General features: G+C 40.4%; 1 protein-coding gene across 1 annotated transcript in view; it reads right to left on the bottom strand.

The window, feature by feature from the left end:
• The window catches only part of DCBLD2 (discoidin, CUB and LCCL domain containing 2), a gene marked incomplete at its 5' end in the record, with an annotated part of 43,493 nt that extends 23,897 nt beyond the window's left edge, over positions 1 to 19,596 (bottom strand). Inside the window, 2 exons of the mRNA XM_082498619.1 lie at positions 1,997 to 2,224; positions 19,482 to 19,596. Of these exons, the coding sequence (XP_082354745.1) occupies positions 1,997 to 2,224; positions 19,482 to 19,596 (343 nt within the window). The remainder of the gene's footprint in view (positions 1 to 1,996; positions 2,225 to 19,481) is intronic.
• Between the last annotated feature and the right edge of the window lie 4,622 nt (positions 19,597 to 24,218).

The raw sequence follows: 24,218 nt of genomic DNA, 5'->3' as shown, positions 1-24,218 counted from the left end.
CACTTACCTAGGCTGGAAAAGAGGGTTATCAAAGCTAACGTTCCACTAGCCCCTTTATAAAAAGACTCAATTTAGTGGGACTGGCATTTGAGTTGCACAAAAACAATCTTGGTGAAGTAACTCTCTCTTTTCTCTCCCTCTCCAGATTAAAGCTTTAAGAAAGAAAATAAAATTAATCTGCACAATAACAACTAATTTTAGTGAAGTAAGAATAACAATTCATTTTGAGTTTTATGCAATGTAACTACAGGGGTCTTAAAACCCTACATACGCCTTGACATAGATCATGATGTCACACTGCTAATTGAAAAAAAAACAAAACAAAACAAAACAAAACAAAACAAAACCTGCATTATAGTAATGAAATTCAATTTGTCCTCTTAAAGAGGACAAAAATCAAACTATGGGCATTATCAGAAGATGTGGCATATTTGAAATACACAACTTTTGAAGCCTGACATCATTTAATACCACCAAGAAAACCAGCTCAAATCAGAGCTGTTCATGTAAAAAGAATCATAGAATTAGTGAGTTTGGAAGGGACCTTTAAGATCATCAAGTCCAACCATTAACCTACCCTGATAAAAACACCACCACTTCTAAACCATGTCCCTAAGCACCTCATCTACCCTTTTCTTAAACACCTCCAGGGATGGTGAATCCACCACCTCCCTGGGCAGCCTATTCCAATGTTTAATAACCCTTTCAGTGAAAAAATGCTTCCTAATATCCAATCTAAACCTCCCCTGACATAACTTGAACCCGTTTCCTCTTGTCCTATCACTTGTCACCAGGGAGAAGAGGTCAGCTCCCATCTCTCTAAAACCTCCTTTCAGGTAGTTGTAGAGGGTGATAAGGTCTCCCCTCAGCCTCCTCTTCTCCAGGCTAAACAACCCCAGATCCCTCAGTCGTTCCTCAAATGAATGGCGCTTCAAGTAAGATATAAATACTACTTTTTTTTTTTTAATGCAGATCCTCATAGTTTTGCAATTCCCTCTCCACTGCTTACAAGAACTTTGCAAGCTACTGGGAAATTTCTGAGGGAAAAAAAAAAAACAAAACCCAAAAAACATTACAGTGGAGTTTTCTTTGAGAATCTGAACAATAAAATATTACTGTAGCATCTGTGTTGCGTTTAGCATCTCCTTGTTGTATGCATGAACAAAATATAGGATGTTCTGCTATCATTATTACTCATCATTTTTTCAGTACATTTTTAGGATATAGGAATTGTGTCAAGAGGACCGACATTTACATACACTTTAATAACAGTAAACAAAATGGAATTACTTAAGAATAATTACATTAAGAATACTCTGGCATTCCAGAGTTCATCTGCTGAGCAACAACAGTAAGCGTACTCGAAATGAGCACATCACCAGAGAAAGAAAAAAATCACACTACTGTTTTCCTTACCACTTTTATTTTTATATAGTTACAGTTGCACCTGTATTCCCTCCCTGTACTGAAGACCTGTAGGGCATACAGGAGAACCTTTCCTTAGCTATGCTTTCTAGCAGTGCTATCAGTAGTATATTTACTAAAACTGGTCCCTGATGCCTGTTTTTCTACTGCGGTGAGGTACACGCAGCACTCCTCAAAGTTTTGCAGGGTTTCCTTGATATGAAGCTCAGGAAAACCACAATTCTGTTTATAGCATTACTAAAATTCCTTTTCTTTTCCTTATTTGAGATTCCTGTAAATAATAAACACTTCCTTCTTTTCATCACTTCTCATAAGACTCAAAATCCGCAACATACAAAGAATCGTATCATGTATTCAGGCAAGATCTTACCCTGCCCAATATCCAGCTGAATTACAACAGTTTTGTAGGGCTATTAAAAAAGAACTTCACTAATACCATACACCTGGTAGTTACTCTATGCTCAGAGCAGGCAAACAAGGAGAAATTTTAAAAATAACAAGAGTACCAACAGTTTCTTCTCAATTCTATGTAAGACAATAGCTTTAAAACACCAATAATAAAAGCTCCTACCTATCTCTGTCCTGGTGGGGCCAATCCCATTGTGAACTCTTAAGTAACTGGAATGACAGGAATCTGAGTCATCAATATCAAAATCACCGAATTTGAGCTGAACTCGCTGCCCAGGCTTTACACGAATTTCCCATTCACAGACTGTGCTATTGGGAGAGGTCTGTGGGTAGTTTATTGAAGCAAGAGTTCCACTTTCAGGGCCCAGAACGGTGTGTCCACATCCATCCCCTACAAAAGAACAAAAATAAATCAGATACACACATTAATCTTCAAAGCTTCACTGGTGTTTCAGTCATCTTGATTTTTAGCAGTGGTATGAATTCTGTTGGTTTTTTAACAGTGCTGATCATGTAGCAAGAAAACTCCAAGGTAAGTCACACGCAGATGAAATAGCAATTGTGAGAAAATACCATGCAACTAATGTTGCCTAATCTTTAACTTCTCATCATAGGTGACCAGGGAGCTTCTACAACTTCCTCAACGAGATAAAAATTCATTCATAATGACTTAAAAAATTGCATAGAGTACAGAAAGTGATCCTGCTGTTACATGTTGCCTCAACACCTATGCACAGAAGAAAACAAGTTCTGAAAAGAAGGGAGAAAACCCCCACTAAAATAAGAGCACATCAGTTTTACTGTTGTTACTGGATTCACAGCAGGATGAAAAAGAACAGAAATGGAAAGACAATGGACAGCAAATACTCTACTGAAAATAACTGCCAGGTCTGACCATCATCAAACTGCTAATGCATGGTTTGCTACTGTATCACAATTTTAATGCTGTAATTAATTCTTCCAGCTCCTTAGAGAATATGCTCAATTCTTCTGGATTTCTACAACAAATTAAATTATAACTCCAACCTGAGGCCCTCTACCTAACATTTGAGTATTAATTTTAAACAGCAGTAACAATACTAACAAAAGAATTGTTAACAAGTGGAGAAAATAGCACAAATTGTGTATTCTCAAATCAAATTATAAAGAGGAAACTGGAAAAAATCTATTTGCTCAATGGCTAGACGTGTATTTCCCCCAGTAAGAATTTGTGTGTTGTTTCAGAAATCAGAACGTTCTTTAAGTAACATCCACCCTCACCGGCCCTTTATAGAATACTGTATCAAGATGAAACAAAGTATTCCTGAGCACAAGGACATATCCAGCAAAATTAACACCTGAAATAACATAAGCACCACAAAATAAGCCTCATAACATATCTGATTTATTTCTGTTAGCACTGGAGGTTAAAAAGCCCATTTATTGACTTTAGTCCCATGAAACGAGTAGGCCAAGAACAGCATTATCGTTTTCAGGATTTGACACTAGAAGGTCCAGAGATTTTCTGAAAGAGATCTGTACACAGTATGCTAAAAAAAATCAGGACCTTTCAAGATCTTGAACAAAGTAATGTAAGCAAAAATAGCAAAGACAAGAATCAGATTAGATCAGTTGCTAAGAAATGTCTTCAACACCACTCCAAATAAATTTATCTGTAGGTCCACCTTACCCTTCAAAATTCATGCCTGTGTATACAGTTCCTACCAAGTGATTATAACAGATTTAACATTACGTCAAGATTTCACAATCTAGAAATTCACAGTGATCAACATCATTTATATTGACAGATGTTTTGACAGCTAAAAGTGAGTCTGAAAGTGTTTCATATTACACACTAATATGTGTAGTTCCTCTGCTAAACATGAGATAGTAAGCTAAGCTTTAGGGACAAAAATTGTACATGTATTTAAGAATTTTAATTAAATTTCTGAATTCTTAAGTGTATTTCATGCAAGACTGAACAGAAAAGTAAGTCCAATGCACTGAAGTGACAAGGGAAAAATAAACTGTGGTACTTAACTAGGTCAGATTAATCTGTTTGCAAAAGCACATGATTTCTAGTGAGAAAACCTATTCTCTTTATAATTTGAGCACATTGAAAGATAGCTGCATGTTGTAAAAGCTAAAGTGCTCCTGGTATATACAGAATTGCAAACAGACAAGTACTTCATCTTTTTTTCTTGCTAACAGTCTTGAATCAAAATGATGCATCTTCTTTTGGAAAATGTAACTGGAATATCTGCTTCAGTAAAATCAAAAGTTCTATTTGTAAAGCTGTTATTTAGCCATGTCTTTCTTCAACCAATTTTAGTAATTTGCTTTAAACCACTTTGTTCCATCCCATGATAAATATTATTTCCCTTTGGGTGACAGCCGATAAATTACTTTCCTAAATTACTGTTTTTCCAATATATGAGACAGTTGTCCAATGTTACAAAGAGGTAACTTAAACCGTATGTTTTGTGTATCATTTTAATCCTGGTTTCTTTCCAAAGGCACGTTATAAACCTAAGAGTAAGTGAAAGGTTTATCATTCAAAATCTGTATGGCCTTGGTTTATTAGATAGTAAACATTTAAATGTCAGATTCCTTATTAGTCACGATATGCTTAACAGTCAAGAAAAAAACCGACTCCTTTGCAGGTAAACTGGCTTTTCACAAGCAAGTACTCACGCACACTACAAAATACATGGAACTTACTATATTAACAACAATAAAAACAACAAATGTATACTAGGTCTTTATTCAAGGTGATATCTGTGTCTAGTATTTCAAAACTCTTTATACTGCAGACATATAAAATTAATTTTCAACATAAGCAGCAGTCAGTTTTAGGTTACATGCTAAATAAAAACAATGAGCCAGTTAACCAGTTCTGTGCTTTTCCTATCCTGTCACAGGGGTGAGCAACTGTTTACTCACCTACAGATTGAAAATATTATCCACATACAGTAATACAGTGGCCTTTTGAACATGAAATCATAGTAGCTTTCACCTGTACAGGCAGATACATTCATCCGGGAACATTTTAAGGAAAATAAAAATGCTTGCGTGACCTAGAATACTTGGTAGTTAATTAATTCTCATTTCAATGGGCCTGTTATTGCAATGCAGTAACCACACAAATGCTTTCTTAAAATCAGGAATATCAATAATGCACATGATTTCGTATCTTTGATCCCTCCCCACACTTTTGCATCTTAAGACTCTGCTGCTGGAAGTCAAAGACAAAGGCGAGCTTGGGTCTCTTCTTTGACCGAAACTGTACTTAAACTATTAATTTCTCCAGTTAAAAGCAGAAAAGATCATGCCTAACATTCATTTAAACCATCCTCTTCACTAGTTTGCTGTTCAGCTGTCTCAAGCACGAAATAATACTGGCACTGGGTTTTTATGACGATCAGGGCACACCTCCCTGATGAGAAAAGCAAAAGAACTCCAAAAATACTCTTACACATTTAGGTGATAAAATGCAAATAAAATAAAAGACATTGAGACTTTTCTTTTAAAGAGACATCACTAAGAAATGTCAAATTTCCCCTTGTAGCTTGGAACAATCACACTTCTTTCCAGTGGCTAGATAGAAAAACTTTCTAATCGGTCTCACACAATTTAATGAAAATGTAAATCTCCAATCTTCCTTTTGTTGTAGGCTTTCTGAAAATGTGAGGAAAAATACTCCTCTAATCAATCCACATTAAAGAGAACCTGCTGTCAAATCATTCTAGAAAGGAATGGAAAAGAAAAAAAGTTGTGCTGAATTGCATCTACAGCATCATCTTACCATGAAGCCAATTTTTAAAAGTAGCTCATTCTGACTGGACATTTTAGATCTCATTTTGTTGTGTGTTTCACTTAGGTTAGCGATTGCAGAAATGCCAGACACGTCGTGCCTGAAGAATTTAAAGATTACTATTGCAGGTCTGCTACGCAATATACAGTTTGCCAAGGGCAGCAGCATCATTCAGGAGCTCTTTAGAAATTTCTAAAAATCACACTTCAGCGAAACTTGTAGAAAAATGAAATCTCATTTTATTTTACTGGTACTATAAAAGGGTAGTTCTTGAGCCTCTCTATGTAAGTGGTGCTTCCTCATTTCTACCAAAGTTGCATAAAGACAACCAGTCAACCCCAGAGACACATACATACATTCTGTATCAGGGGAGAAATCTGCAATACTCAGCAATTTCCCCAAGAAAAAGAGAAAGTACAATTCTTTGCACTACAGCCACATATACAGGAGCATTAGCTACTTCATTCATTTGGAAGTCATTAATAAAGCACCACAGAACCTTTTGCTTCTGTTAATCTGTGTGCATGAGAGTGAAATATCTGAGACCACAAAGAAGAGACAGACATCAATTCCTAAATCAATTATTCCTGAAAGGCCTGACAACTTCTGTTGTCAGTACACAGCTGAAGGAGTCTCTTGCTTTCTTTCAGCCCTCCCTGTCACACAACAGACCCACTGCACTTGCAGAATAGATCAAGCTCTTCACAGAAACACCAAATCACTTGCACATACCCATTACACCTGACATTAGCTGGAAGGTTTGCAGACGTACATTGAATTTCAAGTGCCCTGAGGACGATGTTCACAGCAAACATGAATAACCTGGACTCGACCAAAGCCTGTTTTAGAAACAGGGGCGCCTCTTAAGAAGCCGGTAAAGGACAGCAGACTGCTGTCATCAGGAGAACCATTCATCTCTTCTGCAGGCGCCTTCGAATGCAGTCTGGATGAATTATCATGACAGATTACATATGACCCCTGGGCTATGGCACATTGATGTCTGATGCAATCATGCAGACAATTTAAAATGATTTCTCATACTCAAGTTCTTCACATCAACAAAACACAGAACTTGAACCAACACAAACATATCAAAATGCATTGGATAAGAAGAAAATGTGAAATTTAATAAAATAAGAGGATACTGCACATGCAGGAGCGGGTGCTAAGTACTCTATTAATACCCACAAAAAAGATTAATTATTCTCTATAGTTGTTGAAGTCAATTAATCAGAACTTTTTTCCCCCCAAGATTGGCTGCTGTTAGTGACTGCTAATCCTGTCCTCACTACCAAAACATGTTAAAAATTAATCTTTAAGACTAGAGAATGCTTTCCCATTCCTTACTTGGAGAAGAGAGAATGATAAAATAAAGACATCAGACATTTTAAGGTTACAGTCTATAAGGCATAACTGATGCGTATCAAAACTCTGATCTCAATTTTAACAAATTGCATTGTCTTTTGAACATTCAGTTTAACCAGTGGGTTTCCTGAGAAGATTCTACATATGTAAGTTATGATTTTCTGTAATTTTGTGACTAGACACAGGATATATTTAAATCTTTCCTAACTAAACAAAGGTAGAACCAAATCTATTAGAGTTATGTAAGCAAAAAGCTATTTTAAAGCACTCATTTTAACTCCAGATACACAACTCTCTCTGATTCAATGAAATATTATTTCTCCTCCCCTGTTTAGCTCCTGTGCTCTCTGCATTTCCCTGCTCTTTATCAGTGTGCCACTGAAAGACACTGCATCTACTTTTTGCCTTTCTCAGTGTGGGCCAGAAGTTTATGCAACCAACAAAAGAGTTCCATGAATAAGAAACACTGAAGAATTAGGACCACAGAGACATCAAATTCTAAATAGCTTTGTCAGGTATTTTCAAATGCCCTTATTTGCGCCCTCCAAACTCATTGCTGTTTCCACCAAAATCCGCAGAACTATGTTCTTCAGGAAGGAATCTGCTCCTCTGTCAGAATTAATTTTCTTAACAAGCCAACAAGCACACAGTCCACCTTCATCTTTATACCATTTATTTGCCTCAGTAACACGCTGGTTTGAGCATTTCATCCTATTACAGATGTTTGACAACATAAAATACCCCCCGCTTCCACAAGTGAGGCTATAGCTCAATAAACACTTGAAGGCACTTTAAATCAGTGCAGTCACAGACAAAAGCAAGCCTTGTCTGCCTCTCACTTTTGGCCACTTGTTCTCACACCCTTCCTGGTACTGGAGGTAAACGCTTCTACAGCCACATGGCAAACCAGACCAGGGACTTGAGATAAAAATAGCTGTTAGTTTTACCCTAGAGCAATCCCCCAATTTATTTGGTGTGCACATGCAGCAGTGCATTCCGTGACAGAGGGATAGGACAGCACGAGAGTAGGGAAACATCAGCAACTGCTTCTTTCACCAGCACTGCCGGCCTGTGTTTGTATTTTAAACCTTGAATCCCAACCAAAAAATGTAGAAACCACCCCTCCCCTGGGGAGACCAGTCACACAAGAATGGTGCACCGGCTTGAGGAATGGAGCTGGCTGAAGACTACCCATTCCCACAGCACAGTGTTAGATTTCAGCCAACTCGCCTCTCTGAGGCAGCTCATTGTGCAACTGCCACTGGTAGGACAAGGAAGGGAGGGCAGGTGGGATTACGGTTGTCTCAGCTTGGATTGATTTACTTGCTGTGGGGCACCCTTAGAAGGGTATTGAAATTATGGGTTGAGGTTTAAGACAGACAGGAACAGGACAAGTTAAAGCACAATAAGCATTTTGCCTTTCAAACGTTGGCAGCTCAGTAGTGGGGTGGAGAAAACAGAGGCTGATTCTTGCTCTTATAGCAAAAGTACAAAATTTAAGATGCCATTACAACAAAATTTTATTGTTTTCATTTACAACACTAGCCACATGCTGGGCTACTGATAATTAGCACTTTATTATTTTCATCCGTACACACAGCTTTTCAATCACTATCTCTGGAAATGCAGTCTTAATTTTCAGCCACTGAATTTTACACAAAAGAGTAACACTTAGCCTTGCTAAATTTAACATCCAAAATATAGTAATGTTTTAAAACAAACTATCTCAAGTTATTAAATCGTCAGAGCTGGTAAGATATTTGCTTCCTCTGCTATCATGTACTAACCAGACTGACTACTTCAAAAGAACAGAAAAGAAAGCTCAGCGGTATAAGACTGTGTTGCAGAGCTTTTGCTTACTGATGGCAGGGAAATGATGTGAGTAAGTCCCCAGGGACAACTATGACTTGCTTAAATAGTATGCAGGCAAAAGCAGCCTACAAAGACTGGCTAGCCATGGTGAAAAGTGATTTACAGGAGGACTGTGTAAGAGGGCTCTGCATTCAATGATACATAATGCAGAAGCCCTCCTGATCTGCTGCCCATGCTGAATCATAGTGACAGCTCGTGTTGTACATTGTCTTTTGTCTGGCACATGCAGCTTGCCTGCATCCCAAGACATATCATTTACTTAGCAATCTGCACCAACACTTTCATAAAAATAAACACTGTTATGCTTCAGTGCTCTAAGTGCTACACAGCAGAAACACAGCTGATGAAGGAAATGAAACATAACACACAGATGGTCACGCAAAACTCTCTGAGAATAAGCAGTAGTCATGGTCAGAATAGGCTTCAAATCTCTTGTAAGGTCTGTCTTCAAACTCCTCACCACACCAGGACCAAATGAAATTTCACAACTCTTACATATGTCAACAAAGCAGCAAAAAATTCTCTTCTCATATGAGTAATTCACATGCTAAATTAACACTACAGTCGTCTTTTTTGGTCTTCCATTATCAGTTCATAAATGAGACTGCACAGCCTACACTGCAGATCCATGGTGGCATACATTGACCTAACTGCCAGCCACGGCAGTACCATGCTGCTTTTTATAAAAACAGCTGGTTTGGGTACCTGAACAAAGAACAGTGGGGCATCTAGATGCTTTCAAAAAGAAAGGCTCAAAAAACAGTTGGAATTATTTGTACCTGGTAGCTGCACCAAGAACAGTGACTTTAAATATCAGTTTCTAACCCTCTTTAAAGTTTGTCGTCCAACTGATGAAACAGTAATACTTCACATCTCTACACCAGTATTTCCTTCTGCCTGCGTAGGTGACATAGAGCATCATCTTAATTTCTAACACTCATTTTCAACTCTAATTGCAAAATTACAAAGGGAACTGTTTGGGGTTTTCCCATTGTGAACAACATGATTTCATTCTAACATCATAAACCATAATACGCAATCTCTTCTAAAAGGTAGTTCATTCCCAATTTTGGCTTGTAGATGTTCCCTTAAAAGGAAGGTATTTTCATGCTTGCGACCCCCTATGAATACAATCAGTAAAGCAAACATGTATTACTGAATAATAAGATTAAGTAGGAAGATGACAGTAAATTTACACACTTGAGTCATTGGTTTTTAAGTGCCAAAATTGTCACAAAAATGTAGCAAGAGCATGTAGGAAGTCAGTAGTGTGTGAAGCTCCAGTAAAAACTGTCTGTGAACTTTAAACTTGCCCATCAGCTTTGCTGTAACTTCTTCACAACAAGAAGAATGCCCTGTGTTACAGAACTGGAGACCTTGAAAACAGCTCTTTAAAAATGAAGAGATAAAGTAATGAAAATGCTTTATTTAACATTGTCAAATACCCTTGAGAAAAAGATAAAAACTGATCACCGCTGGACTTCATATGTAAGGGTTCCAAAGCATTCAATTTAATGCATCTCTCTTTCCACCCTTGTGATACTGAGACATATTTTGACATCTGTACAAAACAGCATTAATAAATAGAAATTAACAGATAATGTGGTTCAGGGCTTACTGGTTTCACCAAACTCACAGATTTGTAAAGGAAAAATTAAGCACCAGTGGCTTCTTTCCACCACATTGAACAAGGTAAGATGTTTCTCCCTACATCTTAATAATTTTGGAGCAAAGTTAAAATGACCAGATATGGATTTAACTGGCTACAGTCCTGCTAAAGATGCAACAGCTGCCAACTATGAAAATCTTTGTGGACTTGCTGGCAAACATAAGCGCACAACACACTCCACATATATGCTAGATCACTGCAGTAAACTATCCCTTCAGAGTCAAAATCTCCTAACTGAGAAGTAACCAAGCAAAATTGCACCACTGTAATTCATCTTCTGTTTCCATTGCTTTCCTATTCACCTTTCCACTCAAGATACTGAGGATCTTTCACCTGCATCATTCCTATGGGGTTTCTCTATACAAAAAACATTTACATTCAAGCAGCTATACAAGTTGCATGTCTTGCCAAGTCTAATTAGTATGCCACTTTAGTTTCACCTCTATATGAAAGTGCAAGTTAGGATGCATAAAGAGAACTGTTACCAAACTGCTAAAACAGTTCAGTGTTTCTCTTCCCCCCCCCCCCATCAATACCTGCAACTGGGCACTGAAACAACTACCAATTCTACTCCAAGAAACAGCAATTAAGAGACCTGAAAAGATTTCGTCTTCACACTTAAGCAACTTTTGAGGTCTTAGGATTGCCCAATCTAAGCCTAGAAAACCCACAAATGCATCACCGACTATGAGAAGAAAATCGCATTTAAGGATGAAAAATAATTAACCTTTTGCAAATTTGGAATAATTTTACAAAATATTTATTTACAAGCTTTGTTTAAATGCCAGATCAAGATCAACAGTATTAGTGGAATATGACTGATAGCATCACTCTGGGAAGCTTTTACACCATCTTTTTTGAAACTGGGACAGAAAAGTTACCTGCTCACAACCATTTACAGAAGCATACCAAGCTTCTCAAGTTCCCTTTTCCACCACTAATAATATTTCTCAAGAATGTATCAAATGGTTATCTCCCACAGCACTTCAAGTAAAGAACCAAGAAAATCAGCATACTGTTTGAAGAAATGGTTCTATCAGAACAACCATGGTAGGGGAGAAAAGTTAAAAAAGAGAATCCATACATTGAATTTCAGCAAGGCTGATGATCCAAAGATCAGTTGCTGGGAGGATTATCGTTCTAATGGATACTATTCTAATCTTGGATCACAAAACCTCTTCCTTGAACTAAAAGCAAACTTGGAAAGAACTTCAAAATCCTAAAAGGAAGGTTTAGAGGGGGGATTAACAAGGGAGGCTATAAAGTGTGGAGGAGAGTGTTTAATAAAGCATATAGATGATCTGACCATTGATTTTATTTTCATTTTTCAGTATGTAAATGATGCATAATCTCTGGAACAGGGTTAATAAGGTAGTCTCCTGTGATTTTGCTGGAGCTGAATTGAGTTTTCACATCATAAAGAATCTAAGAATGTTAAAATGCAATACATTTATTTAAAAATTTTACTGAACAATGAAAAACGTTAACAAAAAGATATCCACACAGAACAGAAAAAAATAATCTGAAAATATCTGATTTTCCTTTTTTAAAAAAAAATACTGCAATTAACAAAACTGATGTAATACAGTCTTGCCATTGAAAGACACTTTGTCATAAAGAAACCACTGGAGAAATATTTGTAAAAAAAAAAACCAACCCAAACAAAAACCACACACACAAACAAACCTCCATATTTTACCTCTGAAAAAGAAAGAACTGTCAAGTTTGACCCTCTCTGATCCTAATTTACAGGTCATTTTACAGAAAGCTGGAATCAGTGTTGAAGACCAGAAGGACCCTCTTAAGTGTGACTTCTTGTATACCACAACTACTTACAGTTGGCTAGTCATGACTCTAACAAAAGGGGATTTAGGATGTTGCATTAAATTTAGCCTTCCAGAAAGTTTTCATACTTGACTTAATGGTATCTTGAGAGAGAATTTTTAACAATAGCTAGCATGCTTTAAACACTTGGAGAGGAAAAAACCCAAACAAAACAAAAAACAAACCCCACCAAACCCTTTCTAACTTATTCTTAAATATTATACCTACTTTGTTTATGGCATATGGGTGAATTCCTTATTATTCAGTTCTACTATTGCCAAGAATGACCCAATTAAGTTCATTAAGTTCAACTTTACTCAGCTTACACAAAAACATTTACTAATGCAACAGCTATGCATGCTATTGTAACAACGGTGCAGAATTGGAACTTTTCTAATTGTGTTACCCTTCAAAAACAAGATGCATGGCATTTCTATTAATAGGACAGAAGTTCATTCAGTCGAAAACTTAAAAATTAGTACTTTCAGTAGGATATGAAGAACATAGGTTCTTATGATCAGCAGTCAAATAACTGTAAGAAAATACAGAACGTAGATCATAGAATCATAGAATTGCTGAGGTTGGAAGGGACCTTTAAGATCATCAAGTCCAACCATTAACCTACCCTGACAAAAACCACTTCTAAACCATGTCCCTAAGTACCACATCTACCCTTTTCATTTTAAACACCTCCAGGGATGGTGAATCCACCACCTCCCTGGGCAGCCTATTCCAATGTTTAATAACCCTTTCAGTGAAAAAGTGTTTCCTAATATCCAATCTAAACCTCCCCTGACATAACTTGAACCCATTTCCTCTCATCCTATCACTTGTCACCAGGGAGAAGAGGTCAGCTCCCACCTCTCTACAACCTCCTTTCAGGTAGTTGTAGAGGGTGAAGGTAGTTGTAGAGGGTGAAACTGTACACAGAAACCAGTGAACAGGCCAAAATATTCTCTTCATGTTAGCAAAAATTAAAAGCAAGCACATATTCAGCCTGCATTTACACATATTCTGCTTCCAGGAACCTTTTTTCTTTAAAAGGATTTATCTTATTAAAATGATTACCAATAGCTGCTAAGAATCCTTGCACTTCTAACAGCTCATGCACTTAGTACTATATGCTACGTTGTTACTGTAAATGTATTTCAGTTGTTATATATGTAGGGAGGTCAACTCAAATCAGTCTCACTGCAAACTAACAACAAAATATTTAGAAGCACGAGTTGTCACTCATTGTCAAAGATAAACACTCATGCTTGATTTTTCAGGGTGCAACTAGTCTTAACAAAGTCAAGGGGATAACTAATGGCTGAGCTTCACCACCCATCACCTGTTTGCTGGTCTAAGCCTTACAGACTGCTAACTCATAGTAAATTATTTTTATTCCAGTACTTGCAGTGAAAAAAGAACCTAACCCAAACAGAGCTGACAACAATAAACATAGAGATTTTGTAAGAAATGCCAACAGGAAGCATCCAAATGCTGTAAACAGTATCAAGTGCCTGTGTATCAATTCCAAGATCCAACTGATTGAAATAACTGACATACCAGTAGCTAAAAAGGTGTGAACTATCTGCCTTAAATTCATATTTTAAGATTTTAGCAACCATAAAGAAACGTTATCCTTTTACAGCTCTTCACCAAAGGAAACTAAGCGGTCATGCAAGGAAACAGCAGAAACTACATACCCAAAAAAGAACAGCATAGGTTCCGTAATATTTGATTAAAGAAATTAATCTAAAAGCAACTCTTAATCAGAAAATGCAGGCAGAGAGGGAAATCCTTTGACTACAAAACAAATTCTAGGTAACGCTAAGTGCCTCCCCAAAGCACAAGGTGCAGCTACAAAGGTGGGGGTGACACACAATGGCTTATTTAGAAACCTTTCAAATATGGATAAAATAACCAATATAGAAACAGTTGCCAATACGTCAAGCAGCATTCCCAACAACAATTGCATTTGTACTGATGATTATCTGAGCTATGAAAGCTGATGCATTCAAGGCAGTACTTAACCAGCTGATGACTGAAACTATACAGAGCAGCAGTGATCACATTAAAAAACTAATGCATCATTTCCCAGATTATAAAGCAGGTGGTAGAATTGCAGAAAAGGAGATGGATTATTTTCCTCTTATGTGAATATCATAAAACATTCCTCCAAATCTTGAAAGCTGAACATCTCCATTCAGTAGCAGGAAAATAATTTTCCTAGACTGCACTAATATGCTAGAAGGTCACTGACTTGAGATGCACACAGTAACAGCATACAAGCTGCTGAAACAACCTTTATGTTACCCTTTATCACTAGCTCAGATTTTTATAGCCACATACACACACACACACACACATATATATATAAAACCAACGTGCATGGTACTGCTTAAACCCAAAGGGAAATGCAATCAATTACAAGAACTTTAAGAGTGTTTACACAAAATGGTGATTCCTGCTTTCTTTAGAGGAGCAGACTAGGCTAGCGTGACCTCAGAGGCTTTCGAAGATGAGCTGGGCTGAACGAAATCAGTACTGCAAGGCAACCTCCCAGAAAGGATGGCTCTGCAGAATACATGTATGTACCTTCTGCCAACCAGACCCACTTAACCACTTCAAATAAGGCTCAGTAACTGGAAGAGGTAAAATGGCTTTGCCAAGACTCTTGTTCCTAAAGGCAAAGAATTTTCACCATTTTTAGGTCTATACTTCCGATGCACCAGCTAACTTTCCCCCTGAAGAATAGTATTCCTTCACATAATTCTCTAGAGCACTGCTCCTCCTTCTCCTCACCACATCTATCTTCAAGGTGCAATGCTGGGAAGTGAAAAAGAACATCAGAAAGCCTGAATCAGCAGACACGTCAGCTAAGCCTGGCAGAACTCTAAGCCCTGGTCTTGAAAAATTATTCTGTACTTAGCACAAGGATGAAGGGGATTTTCCCCAGCACTGCTGCCTACAATCCTCAAGGGCCTATATTCTGCACAACTGCATCTTCAAAATGCCCTGCATTCCTAAGTGAAACTGTCCCATCAGAAAAACCAAATAGTTCAATAGAGCACTTCCCTCCCCATCATAAAAGACTTATTCTAATGTTAGGTTGAGGGATAATAAATCTCTCATCCAAAGAGCTGGGGGTCTTTTTAATCAAAATAATTCCTTATGGGTTTGGCTGTGACTCTTTTCCTCCCAGGTGAGCCCAGACAAGGACAGGATACAAAGGGCAATGAGACACCACCCAATCTAATTTAGCAAGAGTAGAAATTGGCACTTCATACGAAGAGCAACACGTAACAATTGCTCGTTATGGCAGACGGTTTTATGGTAGCACTTTATATTCATATGCCAGGAGCTCTCTACAGCAGGAAAAGACACCTGCAATGGGCTACCTTGGCAGCTGGAACCCTTATCAGTTCTCTGTTCCAGAAGGAGAGCATCTCTTCCAGGACATCTAGGGAGAAGCTACAGCCTGTCTCCCTCTCCCCGACTCTTGCCCAGCTGATGGGTAAGTAGCCAGAGCCACTTTCTCTTTGTCTGCTTCCTTCTCCCCAAATCAAGCCACCTCTCTTCCAAACTTGTAGAGCTTTTCAGATCATGGTAACTCAGCATCATGCACTCAAAAATTCTATTTCTCTGCTACACTGAAGCAAACATTTTTAAGCCACAGTGATGAATCACTTTCTTGTACTTTCTTCAATGAGGTCAGTATTTGTTTAGAACAAAACGTGGCAATCACATTCAAAAACAAGCATCCAGAGTTAATTTTTACTAAGAAAAACTTGCAAACAAATCTACTTCAAATCACTTGGGTATCCACTTCAGAATCTAAAGTTTATTTTTAACTTAGGGCTTTATTCCAGTTTCATATGCTAATCAGTATGCACTAGGAATCCCAACAGATGACTACCAAACTACACGTGTGATAACAAAGTTCTTCCTCCAGCAACCCTACAATCTTCATACCTTCAGAATAACTGAGACGTAACTTCTATTTTGATGAAAGCTAAGCAACCATTTCCCTCTTAGCTGTTTTATAATGTTTCTCTACATCCAAAAAAAGGTTAAACTTAACTAACAAACAGACCATGAATTTATGTCAATAGCTGAACATCTGTTAAGAGCACTGTTTCTCAAAATGCAATCCACAAAGGGCAGGAAGCTTATATGGCCCTGGCTTGCTTTCATTCACACCTGCTTAATTACATGAAAAACAACTAAAACACTTAAAGTATTTTTCAAATACCAATTTCCTTGCAATCAGGAGCTAGAGTCACTACAGAATTGTTTCCAAATCCCAAGAGCTGACTTGCACAACCATCGGCTGGCCAATTACCGATCCACAAGACTCTATGAAACGCAGTCTTTTTCAGTGTTTCTGAAGGTGTTCAACCTCATACAAAATGCTCATATTTTCCAAGACAGTGAGACGCTCAAGTTCAAGACCTTGACCAAAGAATGTTCAGTTACATACACTGAATGATTTTCAAAATGAGAGACTGAAAAAAATCCCACTCAAATCCTACTAGATAATACAGTGGTCTACTAAGTGAAAAGCATATTCACCACAGCAGTACCTGTACTTTTTCATTCCTCAGTTTGCAGCTATCCAGAAGGGGAGGGGGAGGAGGAGAACATTTGCCTCAATATTCAAAACAAGTTTCACCTCGACCATAACCATATTGTTATTTTTAAATCAGTTCATACTAGTGAGGTGCTCTACAGAAAAGCATGTGAGAAATGAAAACACTCTATCTTCAGAACAAGATTTAAATACCATGTAGTATGTGAGGCTTAGAGCTGCTAAACAGTGGAAAAGAAAATGAATAGTTGCTTATTAACAGATGAACAACCTCCCTAACGTAACAAATGAGGCTAGGTTCCTACACAGTATCACTTACTGTATTTTTATAAAAGGGCTTAAATGCAACTTTAACTGTGGAATTTCCTAATCTTTATGTACTTTCAACATATTCTCTTAGAAGCCTGTACATACATTTAATACACTGATTTAGTAACAGCTTGGTGTAGACTCTTCATGAGCAAGACGGCACTTTCATTTCTGTATGGGACTCCTTACCCAAATTAGAACTATGCCAACATTTAAAGATACAGGATATGGGCTCTCCAACCTTCTCTGGAATAAGATAAATGAAAATATTTTGGCAAGGAAACAGTCCCTCACAAGCAGAACTTTTCTTAGAAGCTCCAGCAGTTTCTCATACTGAAGAGCATTGTACTCAACATCAGAGATTCTACCCTTAAAAAAAGTTCTGCTTTTTGTTACCAAATAAAATGAAGCTTGTAAATAAAGAGGTTCCCCTCCTGCTCAAAAGCAAGACTTCTGTGCAAACTTTAAGCATTAACTAGAGGGACACTGTAAATCTGGGTAGGAGTTCTTCAGCCATTTCTCAGATTACAGAAAGTTAAAGTGAACAGCATACCTAAAAGCCTGCTGTCCACACAAGTCCCACTTCTTACTGCAAGTTTCCACCCCCTCTAGCACACCTCTGACCACTCACTGAGCCAATTCAATTCAATAATCTGGAGGAAAATTATAATTTTTCCGTCCCCCACCCAGTTACTTCTGTTTTCTCCGAGAATAACAAACTCAGTCTCCTCACCAAAAGGTCAGACAAGCGTCAGGTTAGCACAAGTATTTGTAGTGTGATGCTCCTACAGCATGAACTAACACCTTGCTGCTGCCTGACTCACCCAGGAGCAGCCTTCAAAATGCTAAATGTTAAAATTGCCCAATTTCCTCTCAAAAGCAAATGGGTCTTCTCCTCCTCCTCCATTAGAAATTGGAACTAAACAAAACAAAACCAGGCATGCCAAATGCTCAATAGCATCAGCTTTGCATATGTATAGGACCATACATAAAATTAAATGCAATTAGCTGGAAATAAGATGAGAAGGTAAGTCAGCGTGACTAGCTTGCTCTATGGACAGATCTTGGACCTTTGTCCATTCAAAAAACTGAAATATATGCTTCTCAGTATAGTGCATATATTTCCAATTCCCTTTGTGCACTTTGTGACATCTGTGACATTCAAATGTATTTCCATCTCTCTTTGAGATGTACAGAAAGAGAAAGTTATGTGAAAACAGAGCTGAGTTTCCGAAATGAAGACCAGTGCAAGAAGCAGGTGGAATTGAAAACCTTAAAATTTCTTTTCCCAGACTCTGTATTCACAGAAGTGAAAGTTTCAACATGCTGTCAAAACATTCACTCCCACCACTTTCTCCCAAGTATATGATCAAAGTGACAGTTACTGTGGCATCCTCTGATCTTCTGCCATGAAGTGACCAAGTTGTGCCTCATAATTTTCGAAGTGCTAAAGCCTGATCAGTAATTCCACCCAAAGGAGGAGAAATCGCGGGGATTTTTCTAAAAACAAACAAACAAGCAAAAAAGAACACCCTGTCTATCACACATTACGGACTTTCACCCCTACATGCGCTCCTATATACTCTTGGGCGCGTGTAAGTTTATTTTCACAGCAAGCAGAATCTCCCTTTTATCCGCCTCCTGGCTCACACCACATCACACAGAGCCTGCGGAGGGAAAACCCAGGGGTCACCCGCGGCTCGGGCAGCCTCCCCCAGCAACGGGATGTTGTTCGAGACGACAAACCCCACCGCACCCTCCGCCTCCGGACTGCCCCTGTGCCCCCACGCTACCGCCGCAGCCCAGCGTCTCTCCCCCCCCGTCTCCGCTGTCCCCTGGGTCGCGCCCCGCCCGGGCCAAGCCCTCCCGCCCCCCGCTGCCCCCCCTGCGGCCGGAGCTCGGGGGCGGCCCAGGCCCGGCAAACCTCCCCGCGCTCTGGGGGAGCGCGGGGGCTGCCTGAGGGAGCCCCCACGCTCCCCGACCGGGCGGACACCCCACAAGGGGGGAGTGGGGAGGAAGAAAGGGGGTTTTCCAAGAACGGGGCTCTTCTTTCGCCCTTTGTTGGCAGCCTAAGGGGGCAGGTTCAGGGTGTGGGTCCACACGCCGGGGGGAAACCAGAGGTGGGGGTTCCCTCTCTCCGCAACCCAGCCCCGAAAGGTCGGTTTCCTTCGCCCGCCCGGCCGCCTCCCCTCTCCCTGGCCACCAGGCAGCAAGGCTCGCCCGCCCCCTCCCGCACCCACCTTTCTGCGCCCCGGTGCCCCGCGGCAGCAGCAGCAGGAGAAGGAGGAGGCTGAAGCGGAGCAGCGAGGCCGCCTGCCGGGTCCCCGCGGGGAGCGGCCGCTCCGGGCTCACCATGCCCCGCGGCGTGGCCAGCGCGGCCGGCAGTCCCAGGGCATCGCGGGCTGCGGGGCGGCCGGGCCGGGCCGCGTCTCTGCCCTGAGCCCCGCGGCCGTCAGCGGGGACGCGCCTGCCTGCCTGCCAGCCAGCCAGCCGCCCGCGCGCCCGCCCGCCCGCGCGCGCCGCCAACCTCCCCCCTGCAACCGGCCCAACCGCTTCCGGGTGCGCGAGCGCGGCCCCCGGCGGCTGCGGGGCTGCCCTGCTTCCTGCCGCCGCCCAGAGGCAGCCGGGGGAGCTGCGCGGTGGCGGCGGCTCTGCGCGGGGGAAGCCCCCGGCGGCGGCCCCGCTAGAGCCCGGCGCCCCCTCCCCGTCCCCTGGGAGCTGCCGGGGGTGCGCGGGGGAGGCGGGAGAGAGGGAGGGCGGCGGCTTCGGGGCGGCCTGGTCGGGGTTAACGGCCCCGAAAATGAGCCCCCTGGGAGGCAGCCCCTAAATTTCCTCTTTATCCTACCTCCGCCCTCCCGAACGAGCTGGCCAAGAATATTTAACTTTTTTTTTTTTTTTTTTCTTCTTTTCCAAGGTAGAGATTAAGTGAGGCAGGCAAAATTGCCTGGAAGAACAAAACTCCTCGGAAACACGAGTATTGCTGTTGTTAATAGAAGAGGATAAACTGGTGTCCTAGATCTCCACACAAGAAATGCCAAGTGCAGCTCTAGAAAAGCAAGGGGTTGGCTACAAAGACCCAAGACATTGCAATTCTAGTTCTTCTCATCTGGCTTTTGAACATTTGCAGTGTGTATTCGGAGAGGCTTGCTTTAGGGGGCTAAATTCACCCATGGGGCATAAATCACATGATGTGATTTTAAAATCACAAGAAGAACATAAAGTAGCACATTGGGAAAGACAGTGGCTGTTACTGCACCGAATTAGTTCCCTGTGGTTGTCAAGAAAGCATATTTGGGGGGGAGCACCCTAAGCACTGGTAGGATCAAAGAATCACCTTTGTAATATCATCATCATCATCATGGAAGGGAGCCCCTCATTACGTGTCTTTCAGTGGCAGATGAAATGAATGTATTTTTCAGATGCTGATGAAACTTCATCATGTCCACACTTCCATAGCCACAGTCCTCCCAGCAAGGTTGGAGGGATGAGGGGAAGGGCGGGAGTGGCACCCATGAGGACATCATTTCACATTCCTTTCAGCTTCAGAATCAAAACCTTCTCAGCTAGCCCTCCACTGACCATGCTCACTCACTGCAAGGCAGAGAGGATTTGGGACTCCAGCTTCCAAAGACTGGCTTCTCTGCCAGTGGTTCATCCTTTCTGCTGCGGAAGGGCTGTTGCAAGTCAACCTCATGTCTTGGTGGTGTCCAGCTCCAGTGGTTCCACTATAAAAAGTGTCTTTGGGAAGAAATTGTTCTCTGCTGCTTCTCCCAAAGAGCTCTGTGAAACAGACACTGCTTTCCTGGCCAGTGGTGTCCAATGCTGACCACACCAAAACGGCAGGAAGAGCATCTCAAGGAGTCAGTCTCACCCAGTCCACAGAGTTGCCTGACGAACTATTTAGATGATGTTTTCTAATTGTTTTAACATTACTGTTCATTGTTAAGATGCTGAAAACTGAACTACATCCAAGCCTCTGCTCTTGGCTTTTTTTTTTTTTTTTGTCACAAAGAAACATGCAGAGCATTAGCTCTCCTTCCTTGAGCATATCAACCATACCACTAGTGCCAAATCATGGAGGAATCCAGAATAGATTTGGTTGCTCAGACTAAAGAGAGCAAATTTTTTGATGTACATTTTTTACTTGTTTGGCCCGCAGTTGTGCCAGAGCTGCCAGGAGATGGCTTCTCATATATTTAGGGAATGTTAAAAATGAGGATTTTAGTACATTTCATATTTTCCTCCCTTTGAAATCTTTTTAGCAACACACGAAGAGACCCCAATGAAAGCAAAATCAATGGAAAGATGTCTCAGATGAGGCTGGTTTAAGTCAGGTTGTAAGATGTAATAGTCACCAAGACATACTGCAACGTGTAATGGAAGATGAATCAAAAGTAATTTATATGCGTTCCTTTGTCTTCCATTCAGCAGATGCAGAAGTTCGTGCCACAGGTCACATGAAGCAGTTATATCACTATAATAACATCCTTTCTGTACTACAGAGAGCACATTCCTGAGATCACTAATCATTAGTGGTATTTGTTGTGTACTGGAAAAATTGCTTCTTGAATAATTTGTGGCTTAGTAGTGCCATGCATTAACAGGAGCATCCTACACATAAATCAGTAACAGTGTCTGGTGGACCTGATAGTGGTTTCCTCCTGGGTTCTCTTCTGTTGTGATGGCTGTGTGGGGTGTTTTGTTAGCTTGATTTGACTGCTCTAAGGGTTTTTATTTGTTCATGTAAAAAGGATATCTGGATCTGTGAGAGGGTTACTTCTAAAAGAGGTGTGAAAATTTGCAGAATTCCTCAAAGCAGCCAGAGGCTGAATTTGCTTAATCTGTCTTGGAAGTTTGTCCCAAAGCCACATTCTCTGGCCACAAATGGTTTATGTGGAGCCCTAGGTTACATATTTTGCAAAGAGAACACCATCCTGATGGAAGTGGTGACAAACTATGGAAGGTTATACACCCTAAAAGCCTTAAAGATTTATGGAATCTACAAAGCCAAAGAATTAGGAATATTGTTCCATTAGCAATGCAACTGTTTGGACGGCTTATCTTAATACACACTTTTTATGCCACAAAAAAATCTGAAGAATTAGATGAATCCAAATGGTCCCCTTGGCTTTCAAAATCTTCCTTCTTTTAAGAAGATTTCAGCACAAAATGAGTTTAAATAGACCAGCTGCAGAGTACTGCACATTTCGGTCCATGAGAGTTCCCAGGCATCTCCTCTGAGGGAAACAGAACTGTATAATAAAGGCTCCATTTTAGTTTCTGACTTGTAGCTGTCCCTGTCATCAAATCAAAACAGATACAGAATTAAAATGTTGTGGGAAGCAAATACAAATATAATATCGTACGATAATAATATCATAAGGCACGTTGCCAGCACATCTTAAAAAATCAGCCCAGATATTTTTTTTCAGTATGGTAAGACAGAAGGTCAAACCAACTTCTTACTGCTGATAGAAGAACACTTATCTAACTAAGCATTTCTGTAATGTTTTCTTCCCATTACAAGTAATGTCTAGAGGTAAATGAAACTATCATCTCCATCTGGTTCTCTCATTTCCCTTGAGAGGCTTCTGACGCGCAGGGCTTCTTTCCCACCATGGCTCTCTAGCTTTTACATTCTTTTCTTGAATTTCGAAAGTTGAATTCAGCTGGAGGGCAGGGCTGCTCTTCAGAGGGAGCTCCAGTCTGGAGAAACAGGCTGTTTGGAACTTCCCTAGAGTCCAACAAGAGCAATTGCAAAGTCTTGCATCTGGGGAAGAATAGCGCCATGCAACAGTGCAGGCTGGGGGCTGTTTGGAAGCAACTCTTGCAGAAAAGGACCTGGGTGTCCTAGTGGACAATTTGAATATTAGTCAGCAGTGTGTCCTCGCAGCAAAGGCGGCCAACAATGTCTTGAACTGTTTTAACAAAGGGGCCAGGGAAGTAATCTTTCATGACTTCATCTGAGTACTGTGTCCAGTTTTGGATTCCCTGCAGTACAAGAACAATATTAACGTATGAGAGAGGGTCAGTCAGAAGGCCTCCAAAACGGTCAGGGGTTGGAGAACATGATGCACATGAAGAAGCTGAGACAGCTGGACATCTTCAGCTTGGAGAAGAAAACGCTAAGAGGAAACTTTGTTGCTGCCTACAACTACCTGACTGCAGAACAGGATGGGAAGATGGAACTAGCCTCTTCTCAGCAGTGCACAGTAATAGCATAAGAAGCAACAGACACAAGTTGCAACATGGTAAAATCTGTATTCTAGACAAAAGGGGAAAAAATACCATGAGGGTGGTCAAACACCAGAACAGATTGCCCGGAGAAGCTGTAGAATCTCCATCTTCGGACATATTCAGGACTCTCCTGGATGTGGCCCTTATCAACCCGACCTGATTAGACGTGTTTTGATCAGGGAGTTGAACTAGATAACCCCTGAAGGTTCCTTCCAACCTGAATTATGATCGTATGATTCTAAAGCACCAGATAATGTACTATGGAGGAGAGTTCTGCACTGACAGGGGATGTTCTAAATGAGCAACAGAGATTTTCAGCTTTCCAGTTTCTGTAGGTACTTATCCATGTTCTCTACTTGAAATAAGAATTTATTCTGAGAAGGTTATTCTTCTGCACTTGAAGAAAAGGAATAATGCATTTAAAGCAGACAAATTATATATCTTTTCTAGCACCTTCATCTTCTTATCCCTTAAATCTTTAAATATCACATACCTGCTAGATTTTTTCTGCAACAGTAAATACAAAGGCCCACCCAGCTAGCTAATACAAGTGCTGTATCTGCATCTAAGGGCCGTATGTCTCCTTTTTGATGTCAGCAGACACCTGAAGGTTATTACTAGCCCTGTTCCCAGATAATCACTAGTGAGCAAGTCCAGATCTGTACTCAGGTTGTTTCTCTCTGCTATCCACTGTCTTATTAGATCACTTCACCTCTTTTTCCAGAAAACAAATTCCACTG

This window comes from Vanellus vanellus (assembly GCF_965231255.1).
Source record: "Vanellus vanellus genome assembly, chromosome: 1".
Lineage (NCBI taxonomy): Eukaryota > Metazoa > Chordata > Aves > Charadriiformes > Charadriidae > Vanellus > Vanellus vanellus.
The sequence above is the reverse complement of the archived record's forward strand: the minus strand, read 5'-3'. Positions and strand labels throughout refer to the sequence as shown.